Here is a 23,227-nt window from a genome sequence, read left to right on the forward strand (position 1 = left end):
TCTGTCGTGGCTCAGTTCCACATTCCCGCCCTCTCCCCATAACCCTTAATCCCCTCTCATCAAAAACCCATCAACCCGCGTCTTAAAAATATTTAGCGAGGTAGCCTCCACCACTTCAACGGGCAGAGAATTCCAGCGATTGAACACCACCCTTTGAGTGAAGAAGTTCCTCCTCAACTCCATTCTAAACCGCCCCCCCTTTATCTTGAGGCTGTGCCCCCTAGTCCTACTATCCTTTGAGCGGGAAGAGTCTCTCCACCTCTATCCTATCCATCCCATTCATCATCTTATACGTCTCAATGAGATCTCCCCTCATTCTTCTAAACTCTAACAAGTACAAGCCTAGTTTATTCAGCCTCTCCTCATAGCTCAACCCCCTCAACTCCGGCATCAGCCTAGTAAACCTCCTCTGCACTCCCTCCAAGGCCAAGATATCCTTGCGTAAGTACGGCGCCCAAAACTGCACACAGTACTCCAGCTGCGGCCTCACCAATGCCCTATACAGCCGCAGCAAGACCTCCCTATTTTTATATTCAATCCCCCTCGCTATGAAGGCCAGCATCTCATTTGCCTTCCTGACCACCTGCTGCACCTGCAAGCTGGGTTTTTGCGACTCATGCACAAGGACCCCAAGGTCCCTCTGCACCGTCACCTGCTGCAGTTTTTCGCCACGTAAGTAATAATCCTTCCTACCATTATTCCTACCAAAGTGGACCACCTCGCACTTGCCAACATTAAATTCCATTTGCCATTTCAGTCCAATTGCATTCCTTTCTGTTTCATTTGTAGCAACTGAATACAACGGAGTGACTTGCTAGGCCATGTAAGAATGGAGTCACATTTTCTTGTTGGCAGGATGTGCTAGGGTCTCAAATTTTTTTTTACAATTTATACAAATTGGTTGGAAGAGACTGAAGTATAGTTGCTAAATTTGCTGATGACAAAGATAGGAAAGTAAACTGTCAAGAGAGGACACTAGGAGGTTAGAAAGGAGCACAGATAGGTTGAGTGGGCAAAAATTTGGCAAATGGCATGTGAGAAAATGGGAATTTTTTTTATTAAGAATAAAAATGCTTATTATCTAACTGGTGAGAGATTGCAGAGCTCCAAGCTGCAGAGGGATCTGTGTGTTGAAGTCCATACAGGTACAGTACACAGTTAGAAAAACCAATACAATATTAATAGACAGACAAAACCAATAGACAGTATTACGGTTGATAAAGGGGATGTGCTGGAAATTCTTGAGGGGCTGAAAATAGATAAGTCCCCTGGTCCGGATGGGATCTACCCTAGGATTCTCTGGGAGGCTAGAGAGGTGATTGCAGAGCCTCTGGCTCAGATCTTCAGGTCGTCATTGGTCTCTGGTGTAGTCCCGGAGGATTGGAGGATAGCGAATGTTGTCCCATTGTTTAAGAAGGGGAACAGAGACTTTGCCGGGAATTATAGACTGGTGAGTCTTACTTCTGTTGTGGGCAAGGTTTTAGAAAAAATTATTAGGGATAGGATTTATAGTTATTTGGAGTGTAATGAATTGATTAGAAATAGTCAGCATGGTTTTGTAGCGGGTAGGTCGTGCCTTACTAACCTTAGAGTTTTTTGAGAAGGTGACCAAAGAGGTGGATGGGGGCAAGGCAGTTGACGTGGTATACATGGATTTTAGTAAGGCGTTCGATAAGGTTCACCATGGTAGGCTTCTGCAGAAAATGCAGATGTATGGGATTGTGGGTAATCTAGGAAGTTGGATCAGGAATTGGCTATCAGATAGGAGACAGAGGGTGGTGGTGGATGGTAAATATTCATCATGGAGTACAGTTACGAGTGGTGTGCCTCAGGGATCTGTTTTGGGGCCACTGTTGTTTGTAATTTTTATTAATGATCTGGATGAGGGTATAGTTGGGTGGATTAGTAAATTTGCTGATGACACCAAAATTGGAGGTGTGGTAGATTGTGAGGAAGGGTGTCATAGTCTGCAGGGAGACTTAGATAGGTTGCAGAGCTGGGCCGAGAGGTGGCGGATGGAATTTAATGCGGAGAAGTGTGAGGTAATTCACTTTGGTAGGAGCAACAGATGTGTCGAGTATAGGGCTAACGGGAGGACTTTGAATAGTGTGGATGAACAGAGGGATCTAGGTGTGTGTGTACATAGATCCCTGAAAGTTGGGAATCAAGTGGATAAGGTTGTTAAGAAGGCGTACGGTGTCTTGGCGTTTATTGGTAGGGGGATTGAATTTAGGAGTCGCAGTGTAATGTTGCAACTGTACACTACTCTAGTGCGGCCGCACTTGGAGTACTGTGTGCAGTTCTGGTCCCCGCATTACAAGAAGGATGTGGAGGCGTTGGAGAGGGTGCAGAGGAGGTTTACTAGGATGTTGCCTGGTATGGTGGGGAGGTCCTATGAGGAGAGACTGAGGGATTTAGGGTTGTTTTCGTTGGAAAGAAGGCGGCTAAGAGGGGATCTTATTGAAACATATAAGATGATTAGAGGTTTAGATAGGGTGGATAGTGATAGCCCTTTTCCTCGGATGGAGAAAGCTAGCACGAGGGGGCATGGCTTTAAATTAAGGGGGGGTAGCTACAGGACGGATGTCAGGGGTAGGTTCTTTACCCAGCGGGTGGTGAGGGATTGGAATGCCCTGCCTGCTGCGGTTGTAAATGCGTCTAGTTTGGGGGCGTTTAAGAGATCTCTGGATAGGTTTATGGACGAAAAGGGATTGGTATAGGCTAGTGGGTCATTGTTTTTGTAACTGGTCAGCGCAACATCGTGGGCCGAAGGGCCTGTTCTGCGCTGTAATGTTCTATGTAATGCTCTCTATGAGGAAGGGAATTTCAAAAGTAGGAGGCTATGCTTCAGTTGTACACGATATTGGTAGAACCATTTGATTCATTATTGTCACATCTATTGGGATGGAGTGAAAAGTATTGTTTCTTGCGCTATACAAACAAAACATACCATTCATAGACCACATAGAAAGAAGGAAAAGAGTGCAGAACAGTGTTGCAGTTGCAGATAAGGTGTAGAGAAAGACCAGCTGAATATATGGATAGGAACATTCAAAAGTCTGGTGGTAGAAGGAAAGCTGTTCTTGAGTCGGTTGGTATGTGTCCTCAGGCTTTTGCATCTTTTTCCTCGAAAGAAGGTGGAAGATCTTCAGGATGCATGGGGTCCTTGATTATGCTGGCTGCTTTTCCAAGGCAACATGAAGTGAAGGCAGAGTCAATGAATGGGAGGCTGGTTTGCACGATGGATTGGACTATATTCACAACTCTTCTTATGGGCTTGGTTAGAGCAAGAGCCATACCTAACATACATCCAGAAAGGATGCATCCATAGAAATTGCAGACAGCTGAAGTGGACATGCTGAATTTCCTTAGCCTTCCGAAAAAGTAGAGCCATTGGTCAACTTTACCTATAGCATCAGCACGGAGAGACCAGGAGAGATTGATGATCTGAACACAAATTTGAAGCTTGTGACCATTTCCACTTCATCCCTGTTGATGTAGGCAGGGACATGGCTTCTGCTATGTTTCCTGAAGTACATGACTGTCTTGTTCATTTTACTGACATTGAGAGAGCTTGCCTTTACACCATTTCAATAGATTCTCTTTCCTGTATTGCATCTCATCGTTGATACCACTGTATGGATTGGATCTCAAACAAACTCAAAAATGGAGTTGGAGTGGAATTCAGCCACACAGTCATAAGTGTATTGTAAAGGGGCTGAGGGTACAATCTTGGAGGGCACCACTGTTGAGGATAGCCATGGAGGTGTTGTTACCTATCTTTACTGATTACACAGTGTGGGATAGGAAATCTAGGATACAGTTACAGAGGGAGGAGCCAAGCCCTAGGCCAGAGTTTGGAGATAATGGTTGGGATAATTTGTTGGTATAAATTGTATTGAAGGCTGAGTTGTAGTCAATAAATAAGAGCCTGACATAATTGTCCTAGTTATCCAGGTCTAGGGCCAGGGAGATGGCAAAGCTGGCAGTCTGGAAACAAGTAGGCCAGACCAGGGTAAAGACAAGAGAGGTCTTTCCCCAAAAGGCTATAGTGAACCAGATTGATTTTTTAAACCACGTGACAATGGTTTCACAGTCATTATTAGACTTTTAATTCCAGATTTTGTGAATTCAAATTTCATCTGCCATGGCGGAATTCAAACCTGGGGCTGTGGATTATCAGTTGAACAACACCACTAAGCTACTGTCTCACCAATAAAGTGATTTAATCTTCCTTTAGAAGGCGGCCTCAAGCTATACTTGCCACTTGGATAAGTTCAGAGAGTATTCAGCCATTTATTGCTCAACCAACCAGGGAATTGACTATTTTAGGTCTGGTCGTGTGTAATGAGATAGGATTAATAAATGATTTCATAGTAAAGGATCCTCTATACAAGAGTGACCAAAAACATGAATTTTATATTCAGTTTGAAGGTGTGAAACTTGGATCTGGAGTTCTAAACTCCAAAGGTAAGACAGTTGGCAAAAAAACTGAAAACAGATCAAAATGTAAGATGGTAGATAGTAGTGACAGATTTGAGATGTTATAGTATTCTCAGATAAGTCCATCTTCCTGAAAGAGAATGAGCCATGGTTAACTAACAACATCAAATTCAAAAGAAAAGGCATGAAACACTGAAGAAAATGACAAACCACTAAACAGTACACCAACCAAAAAGACAGTAATAGCTTCTACAAATAAATAAAAAGGGAGCAACTGAAGTAAACATTGCTCCCTTAGAAAATATGAATGAATTTAAAAGAAAAGGAAATGGCAGTGACTGACCATGTTGCAGTCTTTGCCACTGTAAATACACAAAAGCATCCAATAATACAAAATCAGGGCAAAAGAGGGAGAAAACCTTAAAACAATCACTGGAGAAAATTTTTAGCAAACTATTGGGACTAAAGTTTGACAAGTCCACTAGCCCTAAGAGGTGTGCTTTTGGGGTGGGGGAGTGACTAGAACTTGGGGACATGGTTCAGAATAAAAAGGGCTCCCTTAAGATAGCAAAAAGAGAAATTTCTTCTGAGGGCTCTTGGTCTTTGCAATTGTCTTTCTCAGAGAAGGCCAGGTTATTGCACATATTCAACACTGAGAAAGACAGATAGTTGAATTACTATGGAATCAAGCATTATGGAAAACTGAAGTGGAATTGCATCCAAGGTCAGATCAGCCATCAAGGGGCTGCATGGTCACCACCTGCAAATTACATGATGCTCACGAATACCTTTAAGCTTTTATCAGTGAATAAATTTTTAATACACCACAACTCTACACTGGCAGTTCTAAACCCGAGTTAGTTGCAGTAATGCAATCAATGGTGAATCAACAAGTACATTGCCACTGTGATTGTGCTGCATAGGTAAGAATTCAGGTGTAAATTGTGGAGCTTGCCCAAAGAGCATCGTACAGATGTCGGCTGCGCCTTTCAGATATTTTGTTTACACCACACAGTAATTATGAATATATTACCTTGAAATCAGTTGCTATCTTAAAGTCTCAAAAAATGTATAATAAGTATCTAAGTATTGTAATCCAAATTTAATTATTGCACTGAGCTCCTGCTTCCCAATTAACAGATTTTATGGCCCCAGTTGATGCTATTGCTGATGGGTAGATTCCAGAATGGAACCCTGGCTCAAAAGACCTTGACACTTACTTGTATATAAAACAAGAACGAACAGCCACCCAACCACCAATTAGTTTTAACAAGGAAAACACAGTCTCATTAACACAAAGTCCCTTTTAAGCACACATGACAAGTCTGGTCAAATATACATATGCTGCTCTGAACCCAAGTTAATGCATGTAGATTTCTCCTCAGAATCCCCCCCAAGATGGCTAAGACACGAGTTTCCAAATTCCAATCTCAAAAACATGCTTTAAAATCTTCTCATAATTAGTGGTTTGAATTCTGAAATCCAGACCAGGTTTTCCAAATGACAAAGCTTCTGCTCAACTTTTCAGTCCAGGTTTTACACCAACTCAAGCATTTTTGTCTTGATTGCTGTACAAACTGTTCACAATTGTTGTTAATCAATTGCCAGGGTCTGGTTAAAAAAATGGCAGATATTTCATTTTCCTCTGAAGTCTGCTGTCCCACTTTAAATACGGTTACTGCAATTATCTCCACTCACTTCCTTGAACACTTCATTACAATACCTTGGTCTCTGTTCTCAACTCCAATTGTCTCAAGACATCCTCTGTCCCAACTCCCCAGTTACTCGGGAGTGTATCTTGTCCCTTAGGAAGCTTGCTTCTTTGCAACTTTCTTGTCTTATTCAACTTCTCCCATCAAGAGTTGAGAGATGTTCACCACCCAATGTCCTGTCTGCAACTGGAATATATCCAGCTAAACCAAAACTTAAAACATTAACCCTTACAAGGCCCTCCAGTTGCTAAGCAAATATCTGCTACTTCTGCCCACTCTTCATGCTGTAGCCCCTACTAAGTGCAACACAAACAGCTGGAACTGAAACCAACACCCAAACACAAACATTTGCCCAGCATGAATCCAAGTATAGTTTTTACCCTTCCAGGCACAAACATTAAATTAAACCCTCTTTAAACTATACCTTCTTTCTAATGTTTGCTAATACAAATAGAAATTCTTTAAAAGTCACAATCAGTGAATACATTTTAGGTGAGCAAATCTTAAACCCTATGTAACTCTGCGATTTTTACCAGTCACAGTCGATTAAGTTAAACGCATTCATCTCATACTTATGAGCAATTCATTTTCCACATAGCACTGCAGTTTTTTTTTTAGGTAAGCAACTGTTCAAAAAGAGCTCATGGATCATATTAAATTAGAGTTGGCAGCAGAATCCCAGCAAATTATAATGGTGGACATGAGCACCACTCATGTTATGCATATTTCTATTATGATCCAGTTAGACTGAATCCTTTCAGATTTAGGATTGAGGGCTGACAACATTTTCAACGAGACACCAGGATAAAGTCTCATGGCTGTAGCCCTATCACAATTTAACCTATAAACAACACACATTGAAGTTATACTATTTACAACAATAATATTGTAAGCTATTCAAAATAAAAATCAGCTGATCAAATTTATACCTAATAGTTACAATTCATTAGAAACTAAGGATCACTTGCTGGATGTTGAAGGTTGAGTTAGCAAAAAAACTGCAAATGCTGAAAAAAACAAACTCAGGTCAGTAAGCATCCATCAGAAGGGAAACAGCATTAACAAATTGAGTCCTTAAGACTCTTCACTAGAAGATGAATGGTTGCCACAAATGAAGCAGCAATAGGCTGTAATGGTTTACAAGGCAGAAAACAAAGATCACCTTCCCAATCCCTACGCTTCAAAAGGCTAAGATCCTGACAGAAACAAGTCCATTAACTTCACAATATTTCTAAATTTCATTTACACAACTTCATTACAAAATGAATTATTTGTGCAAATTTAATTGTGACACAGTGATAAACCAGCACATGGTTGACTTCATATCTAAAGCACTTCAGTCATTGAAAGCGCATAGGTACAGCAGGCAATAAAAGCAGCAAATGGTATGTTGGCCTTCACAGCAAGAGAGTTATAGTAGAGGAATAGGGATGTTTTGCTGCAGTTGTATAGGGCATTAGTGAGGCCACACCTGGAGTATTTGTACAATTTTGCCGTTCTTAACAAAGGAAGGATATCCTTGTTATAGAGGGAGTATAGCAATGGCTTGCCTGGCTGATTCCTGGGATGGTAGGTCTGTCATGACAAGAGGCTAAGCTGGTTAGGATTACATTCACTAGAGTTTAGAAGAGGGGGGAATGCATAGAAACTTAAAGTGTTAACAGGCTAGATTCAGAAAGAATATTCCCAATGATGGGAGAGTTCAGAACTAGGGGATCATAGTTTGAGGATAAGGGGAAATCTTTTAGAACTAAGGTGAGGAGAAATTTCTTCACCCAGAGGGTAACGAATGTGGGGAATTCACTAGTACAAAATGTAGTTGAGGCCAAAACGTTGCTGATTAGATATAGCTCTAGGGGCCAAAGGGATCAAGATATATGGGGGAAAGGGGGAAAATCCAGGATATTGGATTTGATGACCAGCCATGATCAAATGAATGGAGGAGCAGGCTCGAAGGGTCGAATGTCCTACTCCTGCTTTTAGGAGCTATGCTTCCCCACTCCCCCCAAATAGCTATACAGTGAAATAAAGGTACAATTTTGATTTTACTGGAAATATTCCCAATTATTCCACTTACGTCCCTGGTTACCTAGAGTGTATTATTCCCCAGCTAGGCCACACGAACGTGTCAATCAGGATAATGATAGCCATAAATGCCAAAGAAAAGATGCTCAAGCTAGGATTGGTCAGTTATAGCTGAGTAAACATTGCTTCTTCTTTAGAAACTCATTTTAAAATTCAAAAATGTTTAAATTTGAATGAATCTTCATAAAACCCCAACAGTGCAGGAGGTCATTTGGCCCACTGAGCCAAAGCAGGCCCTATCCATGCAACTCCACATAATTACCCTGCTAATTCCCCTTACATGAAGGGGCAATTTAGCATGGCCAATCAACCTACCCACATCTCTGGAAGGTGGGGGGAAATCTGAGCACCCGGAGGAAATCCAAGCTGACATAGGTGCAAACTCTACACAGTTACCCGAGGCCAGAATTGACCATCTGTGATGATGATGTGAAGTCTCTGGCGTTGAGGGGCAACAATGCTAACCACTGTGCAACACAAGTTGTCTCTTGGGCTTGTTATCATATTTCCTAGAAACTGCAACTGGAAGATTACTGCAGTACCATATTGGAATGGCCGAATAATTTGAACCATTAGTCAGCCTGAAAATAAACCAGAGTAATTTTCATTATCATTAAAATTGTAACAAAGGAATCATAGAAATCCAGTCTATCAATCCACTTCTTACACTGCCTTAAATGTGACAATTGACTACTCCTAATTTAGGAAACGTGATTAAACAAAAGTTTAATGCTGCCAAACATACTAAGCAAAACTTAACATCCAACTTTAAATGCTACATTATGGATCCTCAAAAAAGTCCATGTCTTGGAATAGCATCACTATACCTCTGGCAACTCAATCATATTGTATCTGATGGTTCTGAAGGCTCAAATTTTGAGGTTGTAACAATGGTAAAACAGTCAACATTTGCTGTTATTCCACTGTAAAGCAGACAGCAATTTTTAGGTCTGCACTTTTGCTGTTAACTGCAGAAATCCTGAAGTTGCTGACAGTGATTCCCCACAATGGGTGTGAAGTTCCTGCAGATGGGAAACTTAACGGAACCTGAGAACTTTTAAATTGCAATGTCACTGTTAAAATCCTGGAAAAGTTACACATTGTTAGTGAGGTGCTATTGGCTTTATGCTGTGTAATAGACAAATTCCTGCAGAACAACCCTCCAGCACTGAAAAATGAATTTTAGATTTATGTAGCTTTTCTTATATTAATTAAAACGTTTGGCATTCAAGCTTCCAAGCCCCAATCTTTTCTCGTGCTTTGCAGAATTTAAAGTGAAGGGTAATCAGTACATTTTATTTTGATTTTCTGACTGAATTTCTGACTGGCTGCAGAGAATCTCCTTTATTCAGCAAAAAATTCAATCAGAACAGGTGAAATCTATGCCTGTGGCTCAGTGGTTAGCATTCTTGCCTTTTGAGTTAGAAGATCTTGTTTCAAGGCCTATTCTAGATAGTTAATAAAAATTAGATTAACAAGTGTTATACTGTCATCTCATCTGAAAAGGTAGCATTCTGTTAAAAGTGTGGGCAACATTAGAACGTAGAACATAACAGCACAGTACAGGCCTTCAGCCCTCAATGTTGTGCTGAGCTACATCCAATCCCAAGATCAAGCCATCCTACTCCTTATAATTCTGGTGTACTCCATGTGCCTATCCAATAACCGCTTGCAAGTTCCTGAAGTGCTGACTCAACTGTCACAGCAGGCAGTCTATTCCACACCCCAACCACACTCTGGGTGAACAATCTACTTCGGACATCCCTCCTATATCTCCCACCATGAACCTTTAGTTATGCCCCCTAGTAACAGCTACATCCACCCAAGGAAATAGTCTCTGCACTTCCACTCTATCAATCCCCCTCATCTTATAAACCTCTATTAAGTCGCCTATCATCCTACTCCGCTCCAAAAGAGAAAAGCCCAAGGTCCTTCAACCTTTCCTCATAAGACCTACCCTCCAGCCTGGCAGCATCCTGGTGAACCTCCTCTGCGCTGTCTCCAATGTTTCCACATCCTTCTTATAGTGAGGTGACCAGAACTGCACATAATATTCCAAATGTGGTCTCACCAAGGTCCTGTATAGTTGCAGCATAACCCCACAGCTCTAACTCAAACTCCCTGTTAATACATGCTAACACACTATAAGCCGTCTTCACAGCTCTATCCACTATCTGACATTCTTCCAAGTCAGCAATAAGTGTCATTGCTTTCACACTGACTGGAAAATCCATACGTAGAGGATGCAGCTGAATTTATGTTGATTGAATGCCGCAGATCTGCGCAGAACTCCCACTACGACAGCATGCTACAAGATTTGGCTGAAACTGGGGTCCAATCTTGCATGGTTCCTGAGGGCAGCCAGAAAAGATGAAACTTACGCCACTCCAACAGTAAACAGTTGCAGTGTAGTCTTTCAGCATCAGATGTCCTTATGTGCTAATCCGAGCGTCCACTAGTGTCACTATGGGTAGATGAGCACCAACACAGTAGTATTATGGCTGGAAAACTAATTCTGTAAACAACATCCCCAAAAGATCATGTTTCAAAACCATGGCCAGGGAATTCATTGGAACTGCTGCTCCTTCACTGGCATGCATCAGAAATCAAGTTTATACAGAAACAGGATTTACAATCCATTTCCAAAGTAACACCAGTTAAAATGTCGTTTATATTGGCAATAGAACTTATGGCACAACACTGAATTTGAGTCCAAGTCTCAAGTGGAAATATTGCTCATTTTCACTGAACGACTGGAATTCAAGTTCTGTCAAATATTTTAGAACGGACAGAAACTGCAGTATAGTTGCGATTTATCCTCTTGCCATCTTTGCACTATAGAGGACATAAAACGTTTTGATGCAGAACATTACATTTTTCACAACCCTTTTCACAAAATAAATTCTATAAGGAACTTAATTCACAATCTCAGTGGAACCAAAACATTTTACTGCCTTTAAGCGTAGAAAGGTCACTTGGACTCAAAACTAACTATTTTCTCTCCCTACAGATGCCACCAGACCTGAGTTTGTCCAGGATTTTGTCAGGTCCCAGGAATTTGTAAAAGTTCTCATTTTAATTCATGGAATCCCCATAGTGTAGAAAGAGGCTATTCAGCTCATTGAGTCAGCACCAACTCACTAACAGATCATCTTAGCCAGGCTATATCCCAGTAACCCCATGCATTTACCCCACCGATCCCTCTAACCTATGCATCTTTGGAATGTGGGAGGAAACTAAGGCACCTGGAGAAAACCCATGTGAACATGGGGAGAACATGCAAACCCCACACAGCCACCTAAGGCTGGAACTGAACTCGAGTCCCTGGCTCTGAGGCAGAAGTACCAATTGCTGTGCGACCCATTAAATTTTAATTATACTTTAAACTTAAGTTTCCAAGACTTCTTTCTCTACTGATAGCAATTTCCCCATTTTGTTTTTCTTTTTAGCCCCTAGCTTTTATTTCTGATATGGAAATTGTCTTCTACTGTGAATACCGACAAAATATTTGTTAAATGCTTCTGCCATTTCCTTGTTCCAATGAAAAATTTTCCTGCCTCTGCTTGCAAGGGACCAATGTTTACTTTAGCCAGTCTCTTTTTATACATCAATAGAAGCCCATAAAATCTTACACTGACTAGTTTCTCTGTTTTCCTTCAATTTTTGACAGAAACCTCCCTTTGGAGATTTTTAAAACAATCCCAATCCTTTTGGCAACATTATAAGTCTCGTATTTTCATCTATCATCTTTAACTTCCTGAGTGAGCCGTGGATGGGTAGTTGTAGTTGAAGAAATGTTTGAATCCGTCAAAGAAGAAATAGCAAGACACCTGGAAAGGAATGGTTTGATAGAACAGACACAGCACAGATTTGTTAAGGGGAAGTCGTGTTTGACAAATTTATTGTATTTCTATGAGGATGTGACTAGTGCGGTAGACAGAGGGGAACCGGTGGATGCAGTGTTTCTCAATTTTCAAAAGGCGTTTGATAAGGTGCCTCACAAAAGGTTGCTTCAGAAGGTTAGGGTGCATGGAGTTGGGAGTAAGGTGTTAGCGTGGATAGAGGATTGGTTGTCTAATAGGAGGCAGAGATTCAGTGTCAATGGGTGCTATTCTGTTTGGCGGTTCGTGACTAGTGGAGTGCCGCAGGGATCAGTGCTAGGGCCTCAGCTATTGACCATTTATGTAGATGATCTGGAGGAGGGAGCTGAGTGTAGGGTAACGAAATTTGCTGATGACATGAAGATGAGTGGAAAAGCAAATTGCGCGGAGGGTGTGGAAAGTCTGCAGAGGGATCTGGATAGGCTGAGCGAGTGGGCGAGGACCTGGCAGATGGAGTACAATGTTAGCAAGTGTGAGGTTATCCACTTTGGTAGAAATAATAGTAGGAGGGATTACTATCTAAAGGGCGAAAAGCTGCAGCATGCTACGGTGCAGAGGGACCCGAGGGTCCTTGTGCATGAGTTGCAAAAACTCAGTCTGCAAGTGATCAAGAAGGTGAATGGAATGCTGGCCTTTATAGCGAGGGGGATAGAATATAAAAGCAGGAGGTCTTGCTGCAACTGTACAGGGCACTGGTGAGGCCACAGCTAGAGTACTGTCTGCAGTTTTGGTCACCGCACTTGCACAAGGATATTTTGGCCTTGGGAGTGCAGAGGAGGTTCACTAGGCTGATACTGGAGATGAGGGGGTTGGACTATGAAGAGAGACTAAATAGACTGGGTCTGTACTCATTGGAGTTTAGAAGGATGAGGGGGGGATCTTATAGAGACATATAAGATAATGAAGGGGGTGGATAGGGTAGAGGTAGAGAGATTCTTCCTGCTCAGAAAGGACATCAGAACTAGAGGAGTTGAGGAGGAACTTCTTTGCTCAAAGGGTGGTGAATCTCTGGAATTCTCTGCCCGTTGAAGTGGTGGAGGCTAGCTCACTAAATATACTTAAGTCACGGGTAGATAGGTTTTTGACAGACAAGGGAATTAAGGGTTATGGGGTGAAAGCAGGAAAGTGGAACTGATCCACTTCAGATCAGCCATGATCTTGTTGAATGGCAGGGCAGGCTCAAAGGGCTAGATGGCCTACTCCTGCTCCTATTTCTCATGTTATGTTCTTACTGAATGGAATGTATTTTTAATTGCACATTTTGAATCGTTTCTTTAACTATGTTTCCCACTGTTCATTTACCCAATTCTTCATTCAAATAACCAATGTCAAAAGTAAAGTTTTAAAAGTTTTAGTCAAATGCTTACACTAACACTGCAAAGTTGCTGCGAAATTCCCCTAGTCACCACATTCCAGCACCTGCTCAGGTCAATGCACCTTACCAGCACATCTTTCAGAATGTGGGAGGAAACCAGAACACCCAGAGGAAACCCACGCAAACAAGGGGAGAACATACAAACTCCACACAATGACCCAAGCCAGGAATCGAATCCAGGTCCCTGGCATTGTAAAATAGCAATGCTAGCCACTTTGCTACTGTACTGCCCCACTATTATTGTGCTCAGTAGAATTCACTGCACCAATGTGAACAATTTCTAATTTCAACAAACACAGTAAAAGTACAGTATCAAATCCATTTATCAGAAAAGACTTAAGCTGTCATGCAAGAATTTTGAGCAAAATAACTTGCTGACTTATTCTGCTAGGTGCTGCACTGACACAGACTAGTAATCAGCTTTGCCCACCAGTCTTCTCTCATGCTCAGAGAGCGAGGCCCTTAAACTCACCCAATCTAGCTGACCCAAAGATCAGTATGATCCAAAATCTGGCAGCAATCTGGTCCCAATGTTGCCAGTTTTGAGACACTATCCATAAAATACAATATCAAAATACTACATGGTTGAAAAGCAACAAATTTTCATTTGACATGGTGCCCAGAATCAGGCACTAATTGCATGAAGGGTAACAACTTAATGAAGGGTTTTAATTCTTCAAGCAGATTAATGGGATTGCCTGCTTGATGTTAGCAACACTAGCAGGAGATCAGATTTAGCTTCTACTTTTACAATACTTCAAGAGTTTTAAAGTAGGTACTGCTGAATTAGGGCTTATTGTGGAGTGGGGTGGCAGGGGCAGGGGGAACAATCTCTGCTTCAGTTCAAATAGGTCAAAGGAGCCCATTTGGCATGTCCCAAAGCATTGTGCCACCAGAGTACTTTTGAAACCCATTTGCACACAGAAAACCCCCATAAATAGCAACAAGAATGACCAATTGGTTAGGTCTGTTTTAGTGGTGCTGCCGAGAGAAATATTAGCTAAGGACATAATAGAAAAATTCACTATTTTTCAAAGTAGTCCATCCAAGGAAGCAGAAAAGACCTTACTTCAGCATATTAACTGAAAAACAGCACCTCCAATATGCAACACTCCCTCAGTATTGCACTGAAGCTTCAGCCTTGATTATGTGCTCTCATCTCTGGATTAGGCTTGAATGCATGATATTGATTCAGGCAAAGATTCCCATCCATGAGGCAAAGGTGAAACCAAAGTATCAAGTAATTAAATCAAGTTACTCAAAATATAGAACTTTTGATTTAAAATATCTAAAACTGCCACGTGTCATAAATTGAACACATTCAACAATGGACAACTGTTAACCTCCATAGTTCTCTTGTTGAATCTGTCTTGTTGTCAATTACCAAATTAGCTATATTTTCAGTAATTATACTGCTCACAAGCAGGTTGGTTACCCTGCAAATGTGTAGCCCAGTCTTACTGCTAACAACAAGGCTTATTTGCCTATGTAATTAACAAGCATAATTTGTAGTCTGGTTGCAACCATTGTGTTTCCCTGAAAGTTATTTTTTTTTTAATTACACACAACTAGTTGGATTAGGCAAACAGAAAAACTGCCTCAGTTTCTGGCCAACCTAACAATGTCAACATACAAGGCATGCTGTATTCACACTATAATTCTGGAAAGTTCCAGCTATTGTAGAAGTCTGTAACAGCATAAATTGGAACATTTCAGTAGATGATACTGAATAAACACCACCATCAACAGGTCCATGCAGCGGGCGATCGACAGGGCCGTCCATCCCGACTGCCTGCCCCTCTACCACGGCTACGTTTGCGGCCAGGTGTCCCTGGAGAGGGAGCACATGGTGTCCACTGGCGCAGTTGATGCCTTCCGCGCCCTGTGGGCACCGCAGGGGCTGGTGTGTTATAGACCCTTACAACCACATTTTGATTAATGTTTTAAGTTTCCTTTGGACTTTGGTTTCTGTTTGGGCCATCCCCCCTTGCTTTTTGGGGGGCTGCTACTCTTAATTTGTCCTTAAGTTAATTTGAGTTTTTTTTTACTCGTTGGGCCGTTAAAAGAACTACTGAATTAACACCCAGGGAAAGGGGATGGTCAGGTTTATGGAGGAAAACCAGTCCAGTCTGACAAGTATATTAGCATAAGTGAGACATACACTAAAACAGACCCAACAATCTGGTCATTCTCAATGCCATTTGTGGGGACTTCCTGTGTGTAAATTGGTTGCTGTATTTCCCTAGATTACAATAGTAACTGCATCTCAAAATGCTCCACTGGTGGCACAATACTTTAAAACATGCCAAATAGCCTTTGCACTAGTTTTCTGATTTTAAAACTTTTGGTTTAACAAGGCAATGGTTTAACTGCAGAGATTATTCTCCCCCCTCTCCCACTGCACAGCAAGGCCCAATTCAACACTAGTTTAAACTCTTGGGCATATTATAAAGATAGAAGCTAGATCTGATCTGTTAAGAATTGATAATGTCAAGCAGCAAATCCCATTGATCTGCTTGAAGAATTAAAACGCTTCATTGTGTCATCCTTCATACAATTAATGCCCGATTCTGGGCACCTCAGCAAATGAAAGTTTGTTGCTTTTCCAACCTTGTTTAGCTTGATATTACATTTTACAGGTTCACTGCCAATAGAAAAATGAAAATGTCTGAGTATGAGTGTTGATGACCACTGATGTCTTGAAACTTGACAAATCACCTTCTGGAGTCAAAAGCCTTTGAGTTTCATCTTTCCTCGTCACTTAACAGATTAAATAACGCAAGCTACTCAACTGCTTTAAAACATTGAATAAAGTGCTTAACTGCCTATATTTCTCATCCTCCATATTAATGTACTGAGGGAGATGAACTCCTTTAAGCATTGCCTTATCTTGTATTCCTATTCCTTCCCCATGGTTCATGCTTAATTCCCTCCCAATGTTTTTCTTCCCACAAACACGCACAATTTTGTTGGAATGGTCCTTCACAACAGTAGTCAGTATAGCTAAGAGCATGAACCAAACTTATTCAGTACGCCACTTAAAATTTGAGAATGAGACCAGATTAGTTTATGGTCCTCTGTGATGAGGTTTTAACACAATACGCCTTCAATAATAGCCAATCAGATCTGTCAAAATAAAAGATAAATTGAGAACTCAATCCCATTCCACCAGTTAATGAGATCTTTGCTGTCATTCCATCAACCATCTTGTTTCAGTAACTTTTGCCTAACAGAAATCCTTCAACTGACCCAGCTGAAAAATATTTGGGGGCGGGGGGAGGTGAGCTTAAATGTTTCTTGAGTATAACATTGGCAAATGTGAGGTTATCCACTTTGGAAGAAATAATAGTAGGATGGAATATTATTTAAATGGTGAAAAGTTGCAGCATGTGACTGTGCAGAGGGACCTGGGGGTCCTTGTGCACAAATTGCAAAAAATTGAGTCTGCAGGTGCAGCAGGTGATCAAGAAGACGAATGGAATGTTGGCCTTTATCGCAAGAGGGATAGAATATAAAAGCAGGGAGGTCTTGCTGCAACTGTACAAGGCACTGGTGAGGCTGCAACTGGAGTACTGTGTGCAATTTTGGTCCCCTTATTTGCAAAAGGATATATTGGCCTTGGAGGGAGTACAGAGAAGGTTCACCAGGTTGATACTGGAGATGAGAGGGTTAGCTTAGGAGGAGAGATCAAGTAGATTGGGCCTGTACTTGGAGTTTAGAAGGCTGAAGGGGGATCTTTTAGAGACATAAGATAATGAAGGGGCTAGATAGGGTAGAAGTAGAGAAAGTCTTTCCACTTAGAAAGGAAACCCGAACTAGAGGGCACAGCCTCAAAATAAGGGCAGGGGGCAGTTCAGAACAGAGTTGAGGAGGAACTTCTCAGTAGTGAATCTCTGGAATTCTTTGCCCATTGAAGTGGTGGAGGCTACCTCGTTGAAGACGTTTAAGTCACAGGTAGATAGATTTCTGATCGATGAGAGAATTAAGAGTTATGGGGAGCAGGCAGTTAAGTGGAACTGAACCATTATCAGATCAGCCATGATCTTGTTTGATGGCCAGCCATGCTCGAGGGGCTAGATGACCTACTCCTGCTCCTATTTCTTATGTTGTGACAAACCCCCTAAACAGTCAAACTGATTTAGTCCATCTTGTCCTGGACTCTTCCACAGGAGAAAGAATAGTTTCTCTACCAGATCCTTTACATTTAAAGGGAATGCAAGCCTGATTTATGTAATTTATAATTTCAACAACATAACTGTTAAGTGTTAACTTGTGCCCACTTCTTTCAATAGTGCTATTCTACTACAAATGTGACACTTTGGTTTTCTTTAATGTGCATTTTAAATTCTTTTATCTTACACAATACAACCACTACTGCACGTTAAGGATGATGCCCATTGGCAAGAATTTCAGTAGACAAAAATGTTTGATTAACGTTACACAAAGAGCAGCAAAATAATCTTCATTGGAGAATTCTGTAACAGATTTTCTCCATTTCACAGCTGGAAAATAGTTTCAAGTGTGGTTTGTGTCAAGACACCTGACATCAGGTCATAAAACCCAAACGCTTGTTTCAAGAGGTCCATTCACAAGATACACATGTACAACTATCAATGCCACCTTAAGGTACAAGTTTAAAGAGCATAGTAGGGATACTAATTTTTGAAGAGGCAAAATACAACCGTATACAGCACTCACCAGGGTTTATTTATGAAAGTACTTCAAGTAAAAGAACCAGTTCTGCATAATCACTGAAAATAAATCTAGGTGATGTATTGCAAGTTGTTTCATTCCTGGCAAATATTTTTAAGATGGCAATTATAGTGTGTCAATTAAATTAAGCCATTGATATAAACAGAGTGTGACGCACCCGAACCTGACTTAAAGCTCATTTCCTTACACTGCGCTGTTTAATATATGCTAGCGGCTTTTTATAGAAGTCACTTTGTCGATTCTTTCAAGTGGTCGGATTGCCTGATTATTTTCCTTTCCCCATCGCGACCTCGTAATTACCGACACCGTACCCCACAAAAAGTCGGTTTTCGCAAATAGGAAGACGGGCATAACAGGAATGTTTCTCCACAAAACCTCTCCACCAGTTCACTCAGAAGTGCAAGTGACCCTGATTCTAGTTACATTCAACGGCACCAGATTCATTCATTCCTCCCTCTCCCAGTATCACCAGTCTGGGGTAGAAGCAGACTGTGAGCTGGGCCTGGACGACGACCCGGGCCAGCAGTCAGGCTAGGATTATTAAAAGCTGCGGCCTGTCACGCCCGGCTGAAGGTTTGTGTCTCCCTTCCGCCCAGAAAGACTGGGGTTCAAGGTTTAACCCGGAGACACGGCCGACCCACCCGGATCCAAAACCCCGGCTAGCCCTCAGGCCCCGGGCTCAACTTCACACCCAGCGCCGGTCTGATGGCCTCCCCGCTACAGACCAGCAGTAGGAAGAGGCGCTGATCAAGAGGCAGCCTGCCAATGCCGGCCAGCCGCCTCCCGGATCCAGTTCTTGGCACCGGAGGCGGCACTCGGGAGCAGCTGAGTTGGCAGCAGCTGGGCCCAGGCCTCTAGTTGTTACCGGCCCCATTCCAGCTCCCTGTGTGCGGCCTACCGCCAGAGGCCAGGCCGCTGTGCCGGCCGGCAGCCTCACACCCGGAGCTCACCTGTGTCGCCGATGATGATGTACTTGAAGAGGTAAGCGTACGCCATCCTGAGTCTGCGGTCACTGCGCTCTCCAGCCGCCGCCTCAGAATAACAGCTCCTGTCGACGTCAGCAGCGGAAGTACCAGAATTCGAGCCGCCGCTCACAGCGCCCCCTGCGGCACTACTCGGCATTACCGCCACCCACAGTGCCCCCTGTGGCACCACCCGGCATTACCGCCACTCACAGTGCCCCCTGTGGCACCACCCGGCATTACCGCCACTCACAGTGCCCCCTGCGGCACCACCCGGCATTACCGCCGCTCCCAGCGCCCCCTGCTGCTTCCCCCCCGGCAAAACCGCCGCTCACAGCGCCCCCTGCGGCTCCCCCGGCAATACCGCCGCTCACAGCGCCCCCTGCGGCACCCCCAACGGCATTACCGCCGCTCGCAGCTCCCCCTGCAGCTCCCTCCGGCATTATCGCCACTGTAAAAAGTTTGACAACACCAGGTTTTAGTCCAACCTATTTAGTCCAACCAATAGGTTGGACTAAAGTCTGGTGTTGTCAGACTTTTTACTGTGTTTACACCAGTCCAACGCCGGCATACCCACATCATTACCGCCACTCACAGCGCCCCCTGCGGCACCCCCAAAAATTACCGCCAGTTGCTTCCCACAGTCCAAAAATATACATTTTTGGCTTCGGTGGATTAGCCGTGTTAAAATTGCCCCTTAGTGTCGGGGGGGGGGGGGGGCTAGCAGTGTGAATACATGGGGATAGGGCCTGGGTGGGATTGTTGTCAGTGCAGGCTTGATGGGCTGAATGGCCTCCTTCTGCACTGTAAGGATGCTTATGATTCTATTACATGCTCACTGTGGCATCACACTGTAATTCTGCTGCTCACAAGCCCTGTGGCATCGCTCAGGAACTCACTGCTGGGGTAGGTAGTGGAAACAGATACAATAATGAGTTTTAAGGGGCATCTGGACAAATACATGAATAGGATGGGAATAGAGAGATATGGTCCCTGGAAGGGTAGAGGTTTTAGTTCAGTCAGGCAACATGATCACTGAAAGCTTTAAGGACCAAAGGACCTGTTCCGGTGCTGTAATTTTCTTTGTTCTTTAGGAGAAATACTATTTTTCACTGCACTCCCATGTCACTGCACAGAATTGCCTTGCCCGGCAAGCACTCTCTGGAATTACTGCCCCTCACGATACCCTGTAGCATTGGCTGGAAATTTTACTGGTTACAGCACCCACTATGACATTGCTTGGAATTAGTGGCAGTTGCATTGGTCCTGCACACCACCTGGAATTATCAACAGTCGAAGTGTCCTCTGAACACCTCATTACCTGTTCTCACAGTGCCCCCTGAAATACGACACAGAATTACCATCAATCACATTGCCCTACCAGAATATCAACCCTCATAACTAGCTGCAGTTCTGTCCATTCTTGTAATATTGCTGGTAATATTAATCTGTGAATATTGCTTTCTAATGTTATGCTTCCATTTTCACTACCTACAACGTCACGTCGTTGTGTCATTAGCAAACTTGGACATGTTGCTCTCTGTCTGATTCTCAAAGCCACTAATAAATATAGTGAACAGCTGAGGTCCCAACACCCCATTTGAATATCTGACTATTACCCCTCCCATTTCTCTTGCCACACAGCCAATCTACGAGCCAGGTCAATAATGCTCCCTATGCCTTCTGTGCCCGCTGGGCACAGCAGGGGCTGGTTTGCATTATAAGAACATAAGAACATAAGAAATAGGAGCAGGAGTAGGCCATCTAGCCCTTCGAGCCTGCCCCACCATTCAATAAGATCATGGCTGATCTGTCGTGGCTCAGTTCCACTTTCCCGCCCTCTCCCCATAACCCTTAATCCCCTCGCTTATCAAAAACTCATCAACCTGCGTTTTAAAAATATTTAGCGAGGCAGCCTCCACCACTTCAACGGGCAGAGAATTCCAGAGATTCACCACCCTTTGAGTGAACAAGTTCCTCCTCAACTCCATTCTAAACCGCCCCCCCTTTATCTTGAGGCTGTGCCTCCTAGTCCTACTGTCCTTTCTGAGCGGGAAGAGTCTCTCCACCTCTATCCTATCCATCCCATTCATCATCTTATATGTCTCAATGAGATCTCCCCTCATTCTTCTAAACTCTAACAAGTACAAGCCTAGTTTATTCAGCCTCTCCTCATAGCTCAACCCCCTCAACTCCGGCATCAGCCTAGTAAACCTCCTCTGCACTCCCTCCAAGGCCAAAATATCCTTGCGTAAGTGCGGCGACCAAAACTGCACACAGTACTCCAGCTGCGGCCTCACCAGTGCCCTATACAGCTGCAGCAAGACCTCCCTACTTTTATATTCAATCCCCCTCGCTATGAAGGCCAGCATCCCATTAGCCTTCCTGACCACCTGCTGCACCTGCAAGCTGGGTTTTTGTGACTCATGCACAAGGACCCCGAGGTCCCTCTGCACCGTCGCCTGCTGCAGTTTTTCGCCACGTAAGTAATAGTCCTTCCTACCATTATTCCTACCAAAGTAGACCACCTCGCACTTGCCAACATTAAATTCCATTTGTCAGTTCCTGGCCCATTCACCCAGCCTATCTAGATCCTTCTGCAGACTCTCCACACCCTCCGCGCAATTTGCCGTTACACCAATCTTGGTGTCATCAACAAATTTCGACACCATACACTCGGTTCCCTCCTCCTGATCATCTATATAAATGGTAAATAGCTGAGGCCCCAGCACCAGCCCCTGGGGCACTCCACTAGTCACCAACCGCCAATCCGAATAGCACCCATTGACCCCCACTCTCTGCCTCCTATTTGACAGCCAATCCTCTATCCACGCTAACACCCTACCCCCAACTCCATGCCCCCTGACCTTCTGCAATAACCTCTTGTGAGGTACCTTGTCAAACGCCTTCTGAAAATCAAGAAAGACCACATCCACCAGCTCTCCTCTATCCACCGCCCTAGACACATCCTCATAGAACTCCAATAAATTTGTCAGACACGACTTCCCCTTGACGAAACCGTGCTGCGTCTGCTCTATCAAGCAATTCCCCTCAAGATGCCTCGCTATTTCCTCCTTGATGACGGATTCTAACATTTTACCTACAACAGACGTTAAACTAACCAGCCTACAATTCCCTGCCTTTTGCCTGCCACCCTTCTTAAACAACGGCGTAACATTAGCCGCTTTCCAATCATCCAATACTTCCCCGGAATCCAGCGACGTTTGGAAAATAACTACCAAGGCATCCACTATCACCTCCGCCATTTCTTTCAGAACCCTTGGATGCATTCCATCCGGTCCTGGGGACTTGTCCACAATCAGTCCCTCCAGTCTGTCGAGCACCGCCTCTCTAGTAACAATAATGTCATTCAGGCCCTCCACTCCTACCATCTTTCCATCACTAACACCCGGCAAATTATTCACGTCCTCCTCTGTGAAGACCGAAACAAAAAAGTTATTCAAGGCCTCAGCCATTTCCCCATCCCCTACCACTAAGTCCCCCCTCTCATCCTCTAAGGGTCCAACGTTCACCCTAGCCAGCCTCTTCCTTTTTATATATTTATAAAAACTCTTGCTGTCCTTTTTTATATTAAGCGCTAGCCCAGCTTCATAGTTTCTCCTACCCTTCTTTATCAACTTCTTTGTCAATTTTTGTTGACTTTTAAACCTCTCCCAATCCTCTTCTCGCCCACTACTCTTAGCTACTCTAAACGCCTCCGCTTTTAATTTAACACTTTCCTTCACCTCCTTCGTTATCCACGGCTTATTACCTCTCCTCCTACGGTCCTTTTTAACCATCGGAATAAATTTCTGCTGAGCACCAAGAAAGATCTCCTTAAAGATCCTCCACTGCTCCTCAGCAGACCACCCTTCCAATGCGCTCCCCCAGTCAACATTCGCCAATTCTTCTCTCATCCTTCCATACTCCCCTCTGTTCGAACAAAGGACATGTGTCCGGGAACCCACTTTCTCCTCCTCCATCTGCACCAGAAACTCCACCATACAATGATCACTCTCCCCAAGAGGATCCTTCACCACAAAGTCCCTAATTCTA

At 43.3% G+C, this 23,227-nt stretch overlaps 1 protein-coding gene across 1 annotated transcript in view; it reads right to left on the bottom strand.

Annotated features, from left to right (window-relative positions):
- Window positions 1-19,293, bottom strand: part of rab2a (RAB2A, member RAS oncogene family) — a 76,670-nt gene extending 57,377 nt beyond the window's left edge. The window contains exon 1 of the mRNA XM_080194191.1: window positions 19,160-19,293. Coding sequence (XP_080050317.1) covers window positions 19,160-19,205 — 46 coding nt within the window. The 5' untranslated portion in view covers window positions 19,206-19,293. The remainder of the gene's footprint in view (window positions 1-19,159) is intronic.
- Window positions 19,294-23,227: the final 3,934 nt, after the last annotated feature.

Source organism: Carcharhinus amblyrhynchos, chromosome 8 (assembly GCF_965287045.1).
Source record: "Carcharhinus amblyrhynchos chromosome 8, sCarAmb.v2.hapA, whole genome shotgun sequence".
Classification (NCBI taxonomy): Eukaryota; Metazoa; Chordata; class Chondrichthyes; order Carcharhiniformes; family Carcharhinidae; genus Carcharhinus; species Carcharhinus amblyrhynchos.